Below are 20,460 nucleotides of genomic sequence, written 5' to 3'. Positions count from 1 at the left end.
GATCAGTGTTAATTCTTCTTTAAATGTTTGGTAGAATTCACCTGTGAACCCCTCTGGTCCTGATTTCTTTGTTGGGAGATTTTTGATTACTGATTCAATCTCTTTGCATGTTATAATTCTATTCAGAATTTGTATTTCTTCTTGAGTCAGTTTTGGTAGTTTGTATTAGGAATTTGTCCATTTTGTCTTGGTTATCCAGTTTGTTGGCATGTAATTGCTCATAATGTTCTCTTACTCATTTCTGTAAAATCAGTAGTGCTATCTTATTTTCATTTCTGATTGTTTTTTTAACTTTTTTATTTTTGGTCTGCTATTCACATATCAATTGCTTTCTTTCTTTTTTTTTTTGGCCGCACTGCATGGCTTGTGGGATCTTAGTTCCCCGACCAGTGAAAGTGCCAAGTCCTAACCACTGGACCCCCAGGGAATTCTGTTCGTTTCTGGTTTTAATAATTTGAGATTTTGTATCCTTGTCAGTCTAGCTAAAGATTTGTTAATTTTTTCAAGGAACCACTTATTTTTTTTCTCTAGTTTTCTGCTTTCTGTTTTGTTTATCTGTGTACTCATCTTTATTACTGCATTCTTTCTGCTACCTTTAGTTTGCTCTTTTTCTGGTTTCTTAAGGTGTAAAGTTTGTTTATTGATTTGAGATATTTTTAATGTAGGCATTAATAGCAATAAGTTTTCTGCTGAGCACAGCTTTCATTGCATCCCTTAAGTTTTGATATGTTGTGTTTTTGTTTTTTGTTTCAAAGTATTTCTTCACTTTCCCTAGTGATTTCTTCTTTGGCCCATTGGTTGTTTAAGTGTGTTAATTTCTACCTATTTTGTGATTTTTCATTTGTGCTTCTGTTATTTCTCGTTCCATTCCATTGTGATTAGAAAAGATACTGTATCATTTTGATCCTTTTACATTTTTTTAAAAAAATCAGTTATTTTTTAATTTTATTTGTTTGGCTGTGTTGGGTCTTTGTTGCTGCACACCGGCTTTCTCTAGTTGCGTTGAGCAGGGGCTACTCTTCATTGCGGTGCACGGGCTTCTCATTGCAGTGGCCTCTCGTTGCAGAATATGGGCTCTAGGTGCGCAGGCTTCAGTAGTTGCAGCATGCGGGCTCAGTAGTTGTGGCACGCGGGCCCTAGAGCAAGTGGGCTTCAGTAGTTGTGGCGCACAGGCCTAGTTGCTCCGTGGCACGTGGGGTCTTCCTGGACCAGGGCTCGAACCCGTGTCCCCTGCATTGGCAGACGGATTCTTAACCACTGTGCCACCAGAGAAGTCCCTCATTAACATATATTGATAATTATTGTTTTATGCATTTGCCTTTTAAATCATAGGGAAAAAAGTAGTTATAAACTGAAAGTACATTAATACTGGCTTTCTATTGATTTTCTATATTTACTTTATATATATATTTATATATTCATTTGTGTTCTTTATTTCTTACGGCTTCAATTTACTCTCTAGTGTGTTTTTATTTTTGCCTGAAGGATTCCCTTTAGCATTTCATGTTGGGTAGTTCTGCTGGTAATAAATTCCCCTTTGTTTATCTGGAAATGTCTTAATTTCTCCTTAATTTTGGAGGAGTTTTTTTGTTGAATATAGAATTCTTGGTTGACAGATTTTTTTGTTGTTGTTCACCTTTTTAAATGTCATGCCATAGCTTTTGGCTTCCATGGTTTTGGATGAGAAATATACTGATGATCCAAATCTTTTTGAGAATCCATTGCATATGATGAGTCACTTCTCTCTTAGTTTCAAAATTCTCTTGTACTGTCGGGTCCACAATTTGATTATTACCTGTCTTGGTGTGGCTATCTTTGAGCTTATCTGGCTTGAAGTTTGTTCTCTTAGTTTCAAAATTCTCTTTTACTGTCGGGTCCACAGTTTGATTATTACCTGTCTTGGTGTGGCTATCTGTGAGCTTATCTGGCTTGAAGTTTGTTGAGCTTCTTGGGTGTGTATATTCATCTTCATCATATTTGGGAAGTTTACAGCCATTGTGTCTTCAAATATATTTTTTGTCCTTTTTTTTCTCTTTTTATGTTACATGTGTTGGTGCACATGGTGGTGTTTCACAGATCCCTCAGGCTCTGTTCATTTTTCTTCATTCTTTTTTTCCTTCTCCTCAGACTGGATAATTTTAATTTTTCTGCCTTTCAGTTTACTGATTCTTTCTTCTGCTTGCTCAGATCTGCTATTGATCCCCTCCAGTGAGTTTTTCATTTCTGCTATTATATTTTTCATCTCCAGAATTTCTGTTTGGCTACTTTTTTTTTTTTTTTAATTGAAGTATAGTTGATTTACAATGTTGTGTTAGTTTCAGGTATATACAGCAAAGTGATTCAGTTATACATATGTATATTCTTTTTCATATTCTTCTCCATTATAGGTTATTACAAGATATTGAGTAGAGTTCCCTGTGCTGTACAGCGGGTCCTTATTTATCTATTTTATGTATAAAAGTAGTGTGTATTTATTATGAAAGTAGTGTTTATCTATTTTATATATAAAAGTAGCATGTATCTGTTAATCTGAAACTCCTAATTTATCCCCCTCCCCCATTTTCCTTTTGGTAACCATAAGTTTATTTTCTCTGTCTATGCATCTGTTTCTGTTTTGTAAATAAGTTCATTTGTATCATTTTTTTAGATTCCACAAGTAAGTGATACCAAGTGATATTTGTTTTTCTCTGTTTGACTTCCCTCACTTAGTATGATAATCTCTGGGTCCATCCATGTTTTTGCAAATGGCATTATTTCATTCTTTCTTCTCGCTGAGTAATAGTCCATTGCATATATGTACCACATCTTCTTTATCCATTCACCTGTCGATGGACACTTAGGTTGCTTCCGTGTCTTGGCTATTGTAAATAGTGCTGCTGTGAACATTGAGGTGCACGTATCTTTTTGACTTAGAGTTTTATCTTTTCCAGATGTGTGCGCAGGAGTGGGATTGCTGGATCATATGGTAGTTCTGTTTTTAGTTTTCTAAGGAACCTCCATACTGTTCTTCACAGTGGCTGCACCAATCTATATTCCCACCAACAGTGCAGGAGGGTTCACTTTTGTCCACACCCTCTTCAGCTGTTTGGTTACTTTTTTTTTTTTTTTTTTTTTGGCCATGCCACATGGCTTGCAGGATCTCAGTTCCCCAACCAGGGATTGAACCCGTGCCCCCTGCGTTGGAAGTGTGGAATCTTTTTTTTTTTTTTTTAATATAAATTTATTTATTTATTTATGGCTGTGTTGGGTCTTCGTTGTGGTGTGCAGGCTTCTCATTGTGGTGGCTTCTCTTGTGGATCATGGGCTCTAGGCACGTGGGCTTCAGTAGCTGTGGCACGTGGGCTCAGTAGTTGTGGCTCACGGGCTCTAGAGCACAGGCTCAGTAGTTCTGGTGCACAGGCTTAGTTGCTCCGTGGCATGTGGGATCTTCCCGGCCCAGGGCTCGAACCCGTGTCCCCTGCATTGGCAGGCGGATTCTTAACCACTGCGCCACCAGAGAAGCCCTGGAAGCATGGAATCTTAACCACTGGACCGCTAGGGAAGTCCCTGTTTGGTTACTTTTTATGATTTGTATCTGTTTGTTTATGTTTTCATTTTGTCCATACCTTGTTTTTGGATTTCCTTTAATTCTTTGTCCATGCTCTCTGTTAGCTCATTAAGCATATTTAAGGTAGTTGATTTAATGGTTTTTTTAAAAAAATATTTATTTATTTATTTGGCTGTGTGAGGTCTTAATTGCAGCATGTGGGCTCTTTTAGTTGTAGCGTACGGGATCTAGTTCCCTGACCAGGGATCGAACTTGGGCCCCCTGCATTGGGAGCGCAGAGTCTTAGCCACTGGGCCACCAGGGAAGTCCTGATTTAATGTTTTTGGCTAGTTACTCCAGTATTTGGGATTCCTCAGGGATGGTTTCTAATTCTTTTATTCCTGTGAATAGGGCATACTTTTCTGTTTCTTTGTGTGTTTATACCATTCTGAGAGTATTACAGCTCTGGGTATCTGATTCTCCCATTCTCCTTAGATTGCTGATTTTTCCTTGGGGATGGAGCTGTTTATTTTTGACTTTTTAAACATTTTTTTGCAGAGTGTGAATTTCTTGTTGCTTGTGTCCTTGAAGTTACTGTTCCATCACCCCTGTGGTGAGCTAGTGACCTGACAAAAAGTTTACATAAATGTCTGGAAGAAAAGAAAAAGAACGTTATACAGGGTTGTGTTTCGTGTAATCTGAGAGATGCTACTGGGAATGCTTCTGCTGCCCAGAGGGCTGAGACCAAGAGGAGCCCAAGCCACAATCCCAGATTTTGTTGGAAGTCCCTGACCGCCAGTCCTGTGTTCAGCCAGACCCCGGAGGACTGCAGGTGCTGTCCCCTTGGCCGAGCTGGGGGGAGGAATGGGGGACGCTCGCCCACTTAACAGTGAGCAGCAGCCTCTTCGTCACACACTCCCCTGGTGCTTAGTGTCCAGTCAGGTGCAGAGATCCAAGAGGTTGCTTCCAATCCCTCTGTCCAGCTCATTAGTTACTCGGGTAAAGGGACCCATACCCAGAACTTCTGACGCTGCCATTTTGGGTGACATCTGTCTTCATCTGTTTTTAAGACCTGTGAGGACCTGTTGCCTTATTCTTCTAAAAATTATGTTGATCAGGATACTTCCTACTTTATGACAAGTGAATGTTGACTATAAGTTTAACTTCATTTGTTCTCCGGTCATTTCAAAAGTTTCTTTACTGTGGGTTTTTGAGGTGTGCTGAGTTGGTTACAATGAGTCATGCTCCTTTGCTTTCCCTCTTCCAAAGTTTTGGTGCTGTTGAATTATCCCTTGTTCTCCTTGTTCTTGTGGGTTTGTCTTTTTTTTTTTAAATCTCCTTATTTAGTTGGTCTTTTGATGGAAGCAAAATTTTATCTCTGTCTCCAGTTGACCATCCAATTAATTTAATATTAATTTCTACATATTAAGTTTATACCCATCACTTGACTAAATGACAGGCATACCTCGTTTCATTGCACTTCTCAGATATTGCATTTTATTACAAATTGAAAGTTTTTTGTTAAAAAGTGAAGGTGTATTGAGCAAGTCTATCGGTGTCATTTTTCTAACAGCATTTTAAAATTAAGGTATGTACTTGTGTTTGACATAATGCTGTTGCACACTTAATAGACAACAGTATAGTGTAAACATAACTTTTATATGCACTGGGAAACCAAAAAATGCATGTGACTCACTTTACTGCGATATTTGCTTTCTTGTGGTGGTCTGGAACTGAACCCACAGTATCTCTGAGGTATGTCTGTATCTCACTGTAGTAGTTCTTTGTTTTCGTTTTTTAATTTAAATTTATTTATTCTTTTTTTGGCTGTGTTGGGTCTTCGTTTCTGTGCGAGGGCTTTCTCTAGTTGCGGCAAGCGGGCGCCACTCTTCATCGCGGTGTGCGGGCCTCTCACTGTCGCGGCCTCTCTTGTTGCGGGGCACAGGCTCCAGACGCGCAGGCTCAGTAGTTGTGGCTCACGGGCCCAGTTGCTCCACGGCATGTGGGATCTTCCCAGACCAGGGCTCGAACCCGTGTCCCCTGCATTGGCAGGCAGATTCTCAACCACTGCGCCACCAGGGAAGCCCACTGTAGTAGTTTTTCAGGTAAATTTTTTGAGTCTTTGAGGTAAAGGCTAATACAATTTGCATATAATGATAATTTTCCTTATTACAAATTGTTATATCTTCCTTTTTCATATTATTACATTGGACGGTACTTCCAGAGCAGTGCTGTGTAGTAATAATAAAGAATATCCTTACCTTAACCTTGACTTTAATGATAGTATTTTAATATTTCCCATTAAGCTGGATGATATCTTTTGGTTTGATAAATATATTTATAAATCCATCTTTCCCATTTTATTAAGAAATTTTATTCTTTTCTTTCTTTTTTTTGTGGCCACGCTCTGTGACTTGCAGGATCTTAGTTCCCTTACCAGGGATTGAACCTGGGCCACCACAGTGAAAGTGCCAAGTCCTAACCACTGGACTGCCAGGGAATTCCCAAGAAATTTTATTCTTAAAAATTTTAATTTGTCATACTGCCTCAGAACTATTACAAGTGCCATTAACACATGTTGAATAATACCCTTTCCTCTAGAGTAGAGAATAATTCACCTTAGCTTTCTTTGTACCTCTTATGGTACCTAGAAAGCTCTGGGGCTTATTAATGAGAAAGTGATGAATGTTTTTCTTGAATCACTTTGAAATGCTTTCTTTGTGATTTTCTTTGAAAGTTCATAAGCTTTTCTCAGCAACTACTGATACTTTATTGTTATAAATGTCAACATTTTATTTTTTAACTACCTTTTCTTTGTTTTTTCATGAGAACATCAAGCATTATGTTGATTCTCACTGAATCAAAATATTATAAAGCTGAAAGCATTTATAATTTATGGTGATTGTCTCAGTCCATTTGGGCTAGTGTAACAAAAGTACCATAGACAACAAACATTCATTTCTCAGAGTTCTGGAGACTGGCAAGTCCATGATCAAGGCTCCTGCAGATCAGGTTGTCTGGTGAGGGCTTGTTCCTGGTTCATAGACAGGCTGCCATCTTGCTGTGTCCTCACATGGTGGCGGGGGGAAAGGAGCTTTCTTGGTGTCTTTTACAAAATGGTCACTAATCCCACTCATGAGGGCTCCACCTTCCTGACTTAATCACCGCTCAGAGGCCCCACCTCCTACTACCATCTCGTTGGAGGCCAGGATTTCATCATATGAATTTGAGTGGAGACACAAGCATTCGGTCCATAACAATGATGGAGTATCACAAGGAAGCTTAAAAATGAATTAGAAACTTACTGAAATCTTGAGGTATAGGCAAAAACTGCCTGGTAGTTATTAGGAGTTAACTGTGTTAATTGATTTTCACATTCAGTTATTTATCTCTTTAAATTCTAAGAAGAACCCTGGGAACTATTTTTATATCCTTTTATTCTAGGGAAAATTGAAGCCCAGAGAAGTGAAGTTATTTGCTTGACGTTAAATAGCTAATTAGAATTGACTTAATGTAGAAAAGTGGCTAAAAGGAATAGATTTTATTTGGATAAGGTAGAAATGATCAACTTTAATCAGATTCTTTTCTTCATAGGACTAAATGAGTGTTTGGTAGTTGAAGCATATTCTCAGTGACATATAGAAGTGACCAAATTTATTTATAGTCTAGGATTTGAAAATAACTGTTATGGTTGAGTAATTATTCTGCTTGGGAAGTGGATTACTGCAGAGAACTGTGTAGTAAAGAAAGTCTTATTCTCTGCTCCACGGTTATCTTGTGAGGAGAATGAATGGATACCTTACAGCCACCAGAGGGCACTGTGGATTCAGTTGTGGCTTAAGCTCCAGAAATTGTTGTCTTCTGTTTTAGGTATGCTAAAACATAGACAAGATCGAGAAAACTCGTGCTTTAAAAGCGTTTGCATTCCATAACCTCAGTAGATTTACGCCACATTCCTCTGAAAATTGTTATTGTTGATGAGGATACTTCCTACCTTCTGGCAAATGAATGTTAACTACAAATTCAGCTCCATTTGTGTTTAAAAAGCTCAGCTCAGTGCTCTGTGTCAACCTAGATGGGTGGGATGGCGGTGGGGGTGGGAGGGACATACACACAGCTGATTCACTTCGTTGTGCAGCAGAAACTAATGTAACACTGTAAAGCAATTATACTCCAATTAAAAAAAAAATCTCATTTTAGCTTGGCACTTTGGGCTTCATATTTCTTTCTTTTGATACCTGTGTATTTTGAATATTGATTTGGTTACTGTTTTATTGCATGGCTGTGTCCCTTTTTTAATCAATAAGAGCTGTGCTACATTATTTTATTGTTTAATACTTAATCACATATAACATAGTAGTTATGAATATTCAAATCCTGACCTCTCCCACTTCCTGGCTGTGGTTTTGGACAGCTTACTTTTTTTTTTAATAAATTTATTTATTTTTGGCTGCGTTGGGTCTTCGTTGCTGCACGTGGTCTTTCTCTAGTTGCGGCAAGCGGGGGCTGCTCTTCGTTGCGGTGCACAGGCTTCTCATTGCAGTGGCTTCTCTTGTTGCAGAACATGGGCTCTAGGCGCTTGGGCTTCAGTAGTTGCGGCACACGGGCTCAGTAGTTGTGGCTCGTGGGCTCTAGAGTCCAGGCTCAGTAGTTGTGGTGCACGGGCTTAGCTGGTCTGCGGCATGTGGGATCTTCCCGGACCAGGGCTCGAACCCGTGTCCCCTGCATTGGCAGGCGGATTCTCAACCACTGTGCCACCAGGGAAGTCCCTTGGGCAGCTTACTTTTTAAAAAAAATTTTAGCAATTTCATGTATCTTTATTTATTTATTTTATTTATTTATTTTATTTACTTATGGCTGTGTTGGGTCTTCGTTTCTGTGCGAGGGCTTTCTCTAGTTGCTGCAAGTGGGGGCCACTCTTCATTGCGGTGTGTGGGCCTCTCATTATCGCGGCCTCTCTTGTTGCGGAGCACAGGCTGCAGACACGCAGGCTCAGTAATTGTGGCTCACGGGCCTAGTTGCTCCGTGGCATGTGGGATCTTCCCAGACCAGGGCTCGAACCCGTGTCCCCTGCATTGGCAGGCAGATTCTCATCCACTGCGCCACCAGGGAAGCCCCTTGGCAGCTTACTTTTGAGGACTGGATTTTTAAAAAAAAAATCTGTATAAGGGAGATAATGATTTTACTTCATAGTGTTGGTTTAATGTTTAACCATCATGAATATTTGGCTCATAATAAGCATTAAATAAATGTTAACTATTACTGGATGAATGTACTTGTATTTTAAGAGAACCTAATTGAATTAGTTATAAAGATTTTGAATCAAATGTTACTCAGCTTATTTCAACCTTTAAAACTTTCTGTAATGGTAATGTTAAAAATTTTTTCATGTTTACTTAAAATTAAGTGAAGGCCTTATATGAAGGTTTCCCCCAGCATATTGCTATGGTTTTACGATAAAGAGGTCTTTCTTACTGAGGAGCTGTGTTCAGGTGATGTAGTGTATATTTTAGTATTTGAAAGTGTATTTTAAGTGTCTTAGACTATGGAATGGTAATTTGTAGCTCTTTGGGTAAGGCAGATAGTCACCCCTTAAGTTTTTAAATGGAATTATCCATTTTCTTTAAAGCAGATATAAATGTGTCTTTTCCCGTTTTCCAATATTAGCATGTCTTCCATCCTGACACACACAGCTTTGGTTTGAGAGGAACGAAGAGGGTTTTAGAATCAAGCTTGATTCATAGTGCTTGAATCCTGATGTTGTCTTGGAACCTTGGGCATTTTTAATTAATGTATCTGAGCTACTGTTTTTTTCTTAATTGAGGTGTAGTTGATTTATGATATTATAAAAGTTTCAGGTGTACAACCTAGTGATTCACAGTTTTTTGGGGTTTTTTTGTTTTTTTTGGCCATGCTGTGTGGCTTGTGGGATTTTAGTCCCCTGACCAGGGATTGAATCCGGACCTTAGCAGTGAAAGCCCAGAATCCTAACCACTAGACCACCAGGGAACTCCCAAATTCATGATTTCTGACGGCGGGGATGTTTATCTGTTTTGTTTATTGATTTTTCTCAAGTGTCTAAGACAGTGTCTTGTGGATATTGGGTGCTGCGTAAATCTTTGTTGAATGCAGTTAATTACTTGTTGCCTTTGGTATGTTCTGTGCTTGTCTTTATATCTCATCTCATCCTGTTCTTCCCCGCCTACCTTGTTCCAGCCATGTTGGCCTTTGTTCTGTTGCTTGAATTTTCCAGCCTCACTCCCTTTAGGCTTTTGCAGGAACTGCCCTTACTTCAGTTTTCCCACAGTTAGATCTTTCTCATCATTCCAGATCTCAGCATAAATGTCACCTGCTCGAAGAGGTCTTTTCTGACTCCAAAGTACAGTAGTTTTCTCTTCATTCTGTTATTATCACTTTTTTTAAAAAATTTAAGTTTAGCTTTAAAAAATAAGTGAGAAATCATGCTCAAAAATTAAGAAAATGCAACAAAATATACAGTGAATAATTTCTCCATCCCTGTCAGCCGTCTGTCAAAGTGATAATTATTTATATTAGTGTTGTCCTCATCCTTCCAGAGGCTTTTATAGCAATGTAAGCAAAGGGCAATATGTATGAAGCAGTAAGTGTTCTTAAGCCCATTTGTTTTGAGACTGGGCTGAGTGGCCTTATAAGAGAGGATTACTGAAGAGCTAAGAGTTGGCCTTGGGGCCCTTAAACCAGTCTTAATGCCTGTACAGCTGGTGTCTCCTCACCTTCTCTGAGGCTGCAGTGAATAAACCACTTCACACTCGTATCTGTCCGTCTGCAAATTGACCTGCAGTCTATACTCACCCTTCATTTCCCCTTCTAGTTGGTTTTTTCCTTGTTTAGTCTCTGCAATTAAGGTGATCCATGTTCAGGACTAGTTCTACTACCACCTGTGCCCATGACCTCATCCCCTCTGTGTGCTCAATAACTTATTTTCTTTCTTTTCTGGCTTTTTTTTTTTTACTGTTAACTGCCTGCTGTCTCTTTGGCTTTAGCACAGCTCTGCATATCTAATTGGTGCTCAGAACTATGAGTTAACTGTGGCAGAGTCGTGAAGAGTTTGGATTGTTGAGTTACAAAGACCTGGGAATGAATTCTAGCTGTGTGACTTGGGCTAGTCAGCATCTCTAAGCCACAAAATGGGACAGATATTGTAACCATATCAAGGGTTGCTTTGAAGATGTAACCAAGGAGTGGATGATATTTTCCTAAGGCTGTTGTAACAAGTCGCCACAGACTCGGTGGCTTAAAACAGACCTTTTTTCCTTTAACAGTTCTAGAGGTCACAAGTCAGAAGTCAGTGGCCCTGGGCTCAAACCAGGGTGTCAGCAGGGCCATACTCGCTCAGGAGGCTCTGGGGGAGGGCTCACTCCCTGCTTCAAGTTCTGGTGCTGCCGACATTCCTTGGCTACATCACTTTCATCTCCTCCAGGCACCTCTGTGGTTACGTTGCCTGGAATCTCCTTCCACCTCTGTTGATGAGGCCACTAAAGATGCAGGTAGGGCCTGCCCAAGTAATCTCATTTTTAAGTCCTTAACCATAATCATCTCTGCAAAGACCCCCTTTCCATCCAAGGTAACATTTACAGCTTCCAAGGATTAGTATCTGATTTCTTTGGGGCCGTTATTCAGCCTGATACATGGATATAAAGGACATGGCAGATGGGGATTTAAGGTTTCTAGATGGGGTCAAGAAAGATTTCAGATTCTCAGAAGGATTTAATCATACAGCTGTGGGAGCCAGGGAATATGAGAACAGTAGATTAAAAAAAAAAGATAAGGGAAATTAGGGATTAAACCATGTCATTTTATTTAATACAGTAGATAAATGGGATAAATATAGAGAAGAGATTTTCATGATCAGATTTTAGTTATTTTTTTGTTCACATGTGTGTAGAAGGATTTATCTGTGTTTTCAGTGTTAAAATTTATAGGGTAAGCAGTGGTGGAAAGGAGGTGGTAGACATGGGAACATACTGCATATTCTTACTGAAAATTCGATAATTACCTTTCTTTTTATATTGCAAGAAGTTCACATGTAAACTTTATGAAATGATTAGTGAATGAGAGAAGATCACAGAATGCATATAAAATTTTTCCTGGATATTAGATAAGAATGATTTTCATTTAGAGTAAGAAAGAAAGTAAAAGTACCTTTAAGAAATTTTTTGAATTAGAGTAACATCAAAAACCATATAGTGACATTTGTAAAATTTTTTTTTCCCATCTCCTTAACAGGTTCTTTGGCATGGACGCAGGTTCATCGGGAGGAGTAGAAGTGGCTGATCAGACTCCTGTTTTGCTGGGGAGGACGGCCATGGCAGCTAGCCTCACGGACGCAGGACATTCATTTAGTGGGCCGCCTAACCCTTTAGTGAATAGAGCTAGTAAATTCCAGAACTCAGCAGTGGAAGACGATGATGATGTTGTGTTTATCGAGCCTGTACAGCCTCCTCCGCCTTCTGCTCCAGTGGTGGCCGATCAAAGAGCCGTGACATTTACGTCATCGAAAAATGAAGAGCTACAAGGAAATGACTCCAAAATTCTTCCTTCCTCAAAAGAATTGGCTTCTCAGAAGGGAAGTGTAAGTGAGACAATTGTCATCGATGATGAAGAGGACATGGAAACAAATCAAGGGCAAGAGAAAAATTCCTCCAATTTTATTGAACGGAGACCACCCGAGTCTAAAAACAGAACCAATGATGTGGATTTCTCCACTTCCAGTTTTTCAAGAAGTAAGGTAAATGCAGGAATGGGTAATAGTGGTATCACCACAGAACCAGACTCTGAAATTCAGATTGCTAATGTTACGACCTTAGAAACAGGTGTCAGCTCTGTGAGTGATGGCCAATTAGAAAACACTGACGGGCGAGATATGAACCTAATGATCACACACGTAACATCACTGCAGAATACCAGCTTGGGAGAGGTCGCTAACGGACTGCAGTCGAGTAACTTCGGTGTTAATTTGCAAACATACACCCCGTCTTTAACTTCACAGACCAAGACTGCAGTAGGACCTTTTAATCCTGGTAGAATGAATGTGGCAGGAGACGTATTTCAGAACGGAGAGTCTGCAGCTCATCACAATCCTGGTAAGCCTGGAGGGGGCTTCTGCCCCGTGGAAGGGATTTTGCACTGGTGGATTCTTTTTTTTATTGTAGTAATTGGTGCTACTTTGGTTAGTTTATTCATGTAAGATACATTAATTCTATTGACTTTTAAGTTTGAAATTTTAACTAATAAGAGATGTAAAACCATGTATATAGTATTTCTCTGTAGATTATTAGAAAATCAGATAAATTAATGTCTAAAGGAAGTAAAACAAAATACTCTTTATATTTACTACCACTAAAGTCTAATAATTTGGCATCTTATTTGTCACATACTGACTTTATGCTAGTGTATTTTTTTTTTTAATTCATTTATTTTTGGCTGCATTGTGTCTTCGCTGCTGCGTGCGGGCCCTCTCCAGTTGCAGCGAGCGGGGGCCACTCTTTGGTGCGGCGTGCGGGCCTGCCATTGTGGTGGCTTCTCTTGTTGTGGAGCACGGGCTCTAGGCACAAGGGCTTCAGTATTTGTGGCTTGCAGGAGTAGTAGTTGTGGCGCACGGGCTTAGTTGCTCTGCAGCATGTGGGATCCTCCTGGACCAGGGCTCAAACCCGTGTCCCCTGCATTGGCAGGTGGACTCTCAACCACTGCGCCACCAGGGAAGCCCTATGCTAGTGTATTTTGAATAGTATCGTTTTAATGTGTAAAAAGAGAACAAAAAGATAAATAGCACGTGTAAGGAGCAATATGTTGTATAATTGCATTTAGATTTGTTTTTACTTTCCCTGTGTTTAATTTTGACTGCCTGTCTGATTTTAATTTTTACTTATTAGCACTTTGTTATTTTTTCTTATATTTAAAGATTGGTATATTTCTTGACTACCTGAAAACATTTTCTGCAGGCAGCTTTGCTCTGTGGAAGCTGTGAGAAGAGCTCTGTGGCTTTTCCTGACCATGTCTGTGTCCGCCCCAGGCCTCTGTATGGCCTGCCTGTCTCTCACGTACCTTCTCTCTGTCCTTCTCAGGCTTCATCGTTTTAGGCTCATTAGCAACTTTATCAACCTAGGATTGTGGAGAATAATAAGGAATGACTGAAACCAAGGCCGTGTAGAATGTTCTGTGAAATGCTAGTTGTTTTCCTTTCATACTTATTATTCTTTTGGTTATGAGAGTAATGTCTAATTATTGAAGAATGTTTGGAAAATCCATAATTAAAAAATGATGAAGAAAGGTTACCACTGTTGTTAATCCTTTGAGTGGTTGTCTTTCAGTGTTTTTCCTTTGTATTTCTTAACTTGGTTGAAGTGCAGTTCTTCATAATTTTGCTTCCTGTTTCCCCCCATTTAATATTACTCTGTATTTTCTCATACCATTAAAGTTATTTATACACAGAAGTTTTAACGACTGCACAATGAATTTGGTTATACCATTCCCATATTTGGTTTTTACATTGTTTCCCTTTTTTGCTCTTGTCGGTCTATGATAAACTTTTTTTTTTTTTCAAATTTCTGATTATTTCTTAGAGTATATTCCTAGAAGTGAAGTTACTGGGCCAAAGACTATCACTACTCCCATCCCTCCAAAGATTTATGGTTATAAAAATTTTCTGCTTTATAGTGATTTTGAAAGAAATATGTTTCTTATTACTCAGTTTTGAAAATTCCTAATGTCTTCCAAGATCCTTTCCCCCTGTATGTATTTATATATATCTGTTGGTAGGTCATTGTATGCGTATGTGTGTATGTGACGTTGTATGAACATTTTCAAGGTGTGGAAATATATTGTCATACGGCCTTCCGGAAAGTTTTTACCAATTTGTTCTGCTATCAGCTGTGTATTAGAGGGTCTTTCCTTCTAGCTCACATAAAAGTTTAAGACATGATAATAGTCAAATTAGTTTCAAAATAGCTATTTTGTCTTTCTGATAAATATATTAAAAACATAAGCGTATGAAAAAGAACATAACATTCAGTCTTACTGTTGAGAATGGTACATTTAATTCTAACCTGAGATTGCAATATAGGTATAGCTTTGCAAACTTTCCCTTTCTCCTGCTCCTTTAAATACCTAACAATAATCTTGAACTTTTTGGCCATATCAAGAGTATATGTTTGATTTTGTTAATTCTCTATTTAGTTCACTTCCAGTTTTTACTATTTAAATAACTCTTAAGAATATTCTTATCAATGTATCTCGGGATACGTAGTACCTGAGGACTATTGCTGGGTCAAAGCACATTTATAATAAGAATTGTGTTCCTGTTCACACAAACTCTTAACACAGGGAATGTAAAGTACGCATCAGAAAACCAGACAGATACACCTCTTGCTCCTGAGTTTATGGATTAGCTCTTGTGTGTTTGTGCTGTCTTTGTTTGTCATAGAGAATTATAACATCTTGGCTGTTTATACTGGCTCTCAGACTAATGGTGACTTGGGCAACTTGATCTCTATCCCTTAATGTCCATTGTATGAAATAGAGAGTGATTAAGTCTCTTCCATTCCTAAAAGTATTTTGATGTTGGAGGAGGTGAAAATTTGAAAGTAGGGGAATGTAAGAACTGAAGCATAGATAAAAGGAGCCATTGCATTATTTATACAGGGCCTAGCACGAAATTGAAAAAAATTGCCATTTTTCAAAATCAAGTTAATAGATAGATGCCTTTAGGTTTAACTAGGTTCCTTTTAAAAAATATATATATATATATTTATTTATTTATTCTGGCTCTGCCGGGTGTTAGTTGCGGCACTCGGTATATTTAGTTGCAGCATGCGGACTCTTAGCTGTGGCATGCATGTGGGATCTAGTTCCCCGACCAGGGATCGAACCCAGGCCCCCTGCACTGGGAGCAGGGTGTCTTACCCACTGGATCACCAGGGAAGTCCCTAACTAGGTTCCTTTAAGTATATATTCAAATGACAAGCCTGCAGGGTTGAAAATCCTAAGGAGCTACTATTTATGTTGCAAAAGCTATTACTTCTAACATGTATTCAAATATAATTTTTTTTTAAATTATTTGTTTATTATTTTTGGCTGCATTGGGTCTTCGTTGCTGCGCAGGGGCTTTTCTCTAGTTGCAGCGAGCAGGGGCTACTCTTCATTGCGGTGAGTGGACTTCTCGTTGCGGTGGCTTCTCTTGTTGCAGAGCACAGGCTCTAGGTACACGGGCTTCAGTAGTTACGGCATGCGGGCTCAGTAGTTTTGGCTCGCAGGCTCAGTAGTTGTGGCGCATGGGCTTAGTTGCTCCGCGGCATGTGGGATCGTCCCGGACCAGGGATCGAACCCATGTCCCCTGGGTTGGCAGGTGGATTTTTAACCACTGCGTCACCAGGGAAGTCCTCAAATATAATTTTTGATTGAAGACCCTTCATAATATGGAATTGCCAGTTGCTTCAGTGATTTGCTTTCTTCATGTTCCTTAGTATTTTTACCTCTTTATTAAAACAGGTCAGTTACCCTGATGATAGCAGGATAACAGGATTCCAGAAGGCACTCTGTTTACTCTGTGTATAAAACATATATTTATTTGGAGAGGTTGTGGAGTAAAGTAAAATTTGAATAGCAGTATATGTAGCCCCTTGAAACCACTAGGTTGATGGACTGGGTCAGAACCAGGAAATTGCCCTCTTCAAGGTTTTGGTAGTAAAGAAATGTCCTCATACTCTGGATATATTTATACATTGTTTCTCATATGGAAGGGCATCTTTTTTGTATGGAAATACAAATTTCAGAAGAAACTAGAAAGGAAAAATATTACAAGAGACCAAAGTAGTAGAAATTATAATAGAAGTGGTAGCATGAAAAGTTTCAAAATGAAAAAACATTATGCTGTATTGGTATTGTAGTGCGAGTCTGTGTAACAGTAAGTAGTATGGTGAGCTGGAGACGTACTGCTAAGTCCCAAAGAAGCTTACTAAGAAAGAGAGGAGGAAGAACTCAGCACCCTGGCGGTCGGTTCCCCAGGCCTTAATGCTGTGCCATTGAAGCTGTGCTGCTGGCAGCGGTAGAGCAACGGGGTGTCGCATCAGTCACTAGACGTTGGCTTAACATCACCACTTCTGTGTAACACTCTAATTTCTTTGATATTATGTGGTATACTTAGAAGCCATGGAATGAAACATGTATATGGAAAAGCTGTTCTTAGAAAGATTTTTTTTTTTTTTTTTTAATTTTTTGGCTGCACCACGTGGCATGTGGGGATGTTAGTTTTCCGACCAGGGATTGAACCTGAACCCCTTGCATTGGAAGTGTGGAGCCTTAACCGCTGGACCACCAGGGACGTCCCTAGAAAGATGTTTTGAATATAGTCATTTGTAAACTTTATCCGAGCTATATTGTATTTGTCAAAGGTTCTGGTTGGTAAAGATTTTATTATATATTTATGTTGATGTATGTGTTCCTCGCTTAAAGTAATATTTTGTAAATTCTTCCTGTTTAGTAACTAATGGCTAATATTTTTTAGTGCTGCCTATGTGCCAGTCACTGTGGTTTATAAACCATGTACTATCTCATTTAAAGTTACCATTTCCAGTTTAGAGAAGAGTTAGGCACAGGGTTAGTAACTTCCCAGTCTAGTAGGTAATGGAGCCTGAATGTCAGCCATCAGTTCTGACTCCAAAGTCTGTGCCCTTGACTGCTCTGCTACACTGCGCCTTATCGATGTCTGAAACTTGGAGAGAGTGGGAAGTTAAAACTGTGTCTCTGATATAAATTTCAGTGTACGTGTTTTTGTTTTGTTTTGTTTTTTTAGATTCTTGGATCTCCCAGTCAGCATCCTTTCCCCGAAATCAGAAACAGCCAGGGGTGGATTCTTTATCACCAGTGGCCTCGCTTCCTAAACAGATCTTCCAGCCTTCTGCCCAACAGCAACCCACTAAACCAGTTAAAGTCACTTGTGCAAACTGCAAAAAGCCTTTACAGAAGGGACAGACAGCGTATCAGCGAAAAGGATCAGCTCACCTCTTCTGTTCTACCACCTGCCTCTCTTCCTTCTCTCACAAGCCTGCTCCAAAGAAACTTTGTGTTATGTGTAAAAAGTAAGGTTTACCTTCCAGCATATTTCCTTATTAAGGTTGAATATTGGTGGTATAAAATTTGAGAAAAATTGTTTTAGAGGTGAATTACTATGTTTTAAAAATTTGTAAGCTTGTTTGAATATTAAAGCCAAACTCAAATTTGTAATGGCTTTGGAGTGTTCTCTATCAAGCTGAAGTGGCTTAGGATTAAAAGCCTTCCTATTTGGATAGGCTTTGGGGTTGATTTAGATACTAGGCCCTTATAATTAATTTTAATCTCCATTGGATTTCTTGAATTCGTAAAAATACATACATGCGTATTTACATTATTAATTATAAGAATTTAGTTCTAAACAGACAAAATTGTTAAGCAATTTATGTATGACTAGTTTTGTATTAAAATAGGTCAAAATTTGGACTACCTTCATGTTAAGATTATTAAAAATTGGCAAATCTTAGGATATTATATGCATTTATTTATGTTTGTCTGGAACGTTAAGTCATTTTAATACTCACTTCTCAAGACTCAGGTACCTTTTTTTTTGACAGCCTTGGAGTGACAGGATCCTCTCCTGCCATTTTTAGGTCTGCTCTCACTAGTTAAAAATGAGCTGAATATAGTATGTTGTGTGCAGGGTTAAACAGGTGGATTTTCTGTACCATCTCTTGAAGCAGCCCAACTTTGTAAAGATATTTTTAGATCTTAGAACTGGAAAAGGCTGAGTGCTCTGTATAGGTTTAGTAAATTCAAATATTGGAACAATTGTTATACAGTTTTTTGGTTGCTTTACAGTAGTAGACTTGCATACAGCAATATAAGACCTGGAACTTCAGAATTAAAGGAAAACTTCAAAGGTCATCAATATTGTCATTTCCTAACATTTCCAATTGTAGTTGAAAGCTGTATAGAATGGTAGGTGGGATTATTTTGGGTTATGGGATGTATTTAAGTTCACTTATCCTCTCGAGAAGGATGCCATATTCCTGTGACCTAGGTACCTCATGCTTTCTACTTACCCACGAGAGGGAAATTGCATAGGTATCGTAAATTTATACCTCAGTAAATTAGGCCTTGACATTAAACTCCATGTAAATAACAACAGCTTTTTTTTTTTTTTTTAAGTGGTTCCAATATCTGAAAGCCTTGTTTAGGAGCTTGAAGATAAATTGAGTAGTGGCTAGGGTTTAATAGTATTGCTTCTAAATCTTCTGTGTTCATATTTTATTGCCAAGAGTTTTTAAATAGTAAAAGTGAGTTAATGAATCTAAAACTGGGTTTCAGTCTATGGAAATTAAAAATGTCAGTTATTACTCTTTGACTTTGCTGCTCCTCGTATTTTTCAGGGATATAACTACAATGAAAGGAACCATTGTTGCTCAAGTGGATTCGAGCGAATCCTTCCAGGAATTCTGTAGTACATCTTGTCTGTCTCTTTATGAAGACAAACAGAATCCTACTAAAGGAGCTCTGAATAAATCAAGATGTACAATTTGTGGTAAACTAACAGAGGTTTGTATTTTTGTGCTTTATCACTTAGTTCTAACTAATGGGAATATTTCTGACTTTTAGCTGTTTTGACATAATCTTTCATCAGTATGTATTTCCTTAAAAGTGAGGGTATATAAAATCTATCTTATAAATATCCCATTATGTAATCCCATTCTCCCATAGGGAGAATGATTTACAAAAAAATTGAAATATCACATCAATTGACTTTTTTCCTGAGGTTGGGAACCCTCACAGAAAAAACCATAGTGTTTAAATAGGCTGACTGCACATGAGAGACAACAGACAATCTTGCTTAAGAAGTGGAACAAGCGGAGGGGATGTTTTTGAGGACTTCGTTAAAAACATATTACGGTTTTTGCATTTGATGAAAAAAAGAAATCTGTGTATACGTACTTCATTTGAATTATTTATAATGTTAGTCCTCTCCTCCCTGTTGTACAGCAGTGTACTTATACTTAAATAATTTCCTTTTGGATTTGTCTAAAGATTTCCAATCTGTTTGGAAGTTTTATACTAACACTGCCCAAACTGGGTTGTTTCCTGTCACTTTTAGATACCTCTAGAGAAGTTGGTGCGATGACACTGGTGGTCCTCCCTGCCTTGCACCGTATATATGTGTGTATAAAAGAAGTTTAAAGGAGAATGAAATGTACTTTGTCTTGCGTTTTCCCTAAACAAGCCTTACACAGAAAAACTGAGGCATTTTCTTTCTATTGGAGCACCTTGTTACTTAGCTACATGTCATATATTAATTTGTTTTTTAAAATTTTGCTTGTTTTTCTTTTAGATTCGCCATGAAGTTAGCTTTAAAAATATGACTCATAAGCTGTGCAGTGACCACTGCTTTAATAGATACAGAATGGCCAATGGTCTAATAATGAATTGCTGTGAGCAGTGTGGGGAGTACCTGCCCAGCAAAGGTGCTGGAAACAATGTCCTGGTTATCGATGGTCAGCAGAAGAGATTTTGCTGCCAGAGTTGTGTCAGTGAGTACAAGCAGGTAATTCATGATCTGATCAGAATCAACCATTGTTTTGAATGTGCTTTTAAATTGCTATAATAGTTCCACTCTAACAGCATTAATTAACCAGATTTATCTTGAAGTCTCATTTAATTCCATTATTGTCTTAACATCTTAGAGATAACCAATCTCAGGTGAATACTGAAATACATGTAGGTTATTGGAAATAAGCTTGTGATTTTACATAGAAAGGTAAATGCTTACCAAAGTGATTCCTTTTTTGGGTGGTGGAGAGGGGTCGTAAATATGGTTTTTCAAATTGTTGATGCTTAGCTTAGGAATGATTATTTTATTTCCATTTGATTGTTAA

The 20,460-nt window shown here is 38.5% G+C and overlaps 1 protein-coding gene and 1 long non-coding RNA gene across 21 annotated transcripts in view; one reads left to right on the top strand and one right to left on the bottom strand.

The window, feature by feature from the left end:
* ZMYM2 (zinc finger MYM-type containing 2) overlaps positions 1 to 20,460 on the top strand; it is a 107,916-nt gene that overhangs the window by 14,658 nt on the left and 72,798 nt on the right. For 17 of the 20 annotated variants that reach the window (XR_014256185.1, XR_014256186.1, XR_014256187.1 and 14 more), the window contains exons 3-6: positions 11,792 to 12,648; positions 17,355 to 17,640; positions 18,964 to 19,129; positions 19,917 to 20,129. Coding sequence is in view for 11 of the 20 variants with exons in the window: in XM_082435080.1 (XP_082291206.1) it covers positions 11,802 to 12,648; positions 17,355 to 17,640; positions 18,964 to 19,129; positions 19,917 to 20,129 (1,512 nt within the window). In the remaining 9 variants the exon portion in view is untranslated. Of the gene's footprint in view, positions 1 to 10,985; positions 11,053 to 11,791; positions 12,649 to 17,354; positions 17,641 to 18,963; positions 19,130 to 19,916; positions 20,130 to 20,460 lie in introns of all 20 variants that reach the window. The other 3 variants (XM_082435072.1, XM_082435071.1, XM_082435078.1) reach the window with 2 other exon arrangements.
* On the bottom strand, positions 3,699 to 10,818 carry LOC309647657. The gene is made up of 2 exons (XR_014256234.1): positions 8,657 to 10,818; positions 3,699 to 8,308 (listed from the first exon to the last, which is right to left on the bottom strand). It is a non-coding gene; the product is annotated as an uncharacterized lncRNA (long non-coding RNA).

Source organism: Balaenoptera physalus, assembly GCF_965194825.1.
Source record: "Balaenoptera physalus genome assembly, chromosome: 18".
NCBI lineage: Eukaryota > Metazoa > Chordata > Mammalia > Artiodactyla > Balaenopteridae > Balaenoptera > Balaenoptera physalus.
This window is presented reverse-complemented; position numbering and strand designations above follow the sequence as displayed.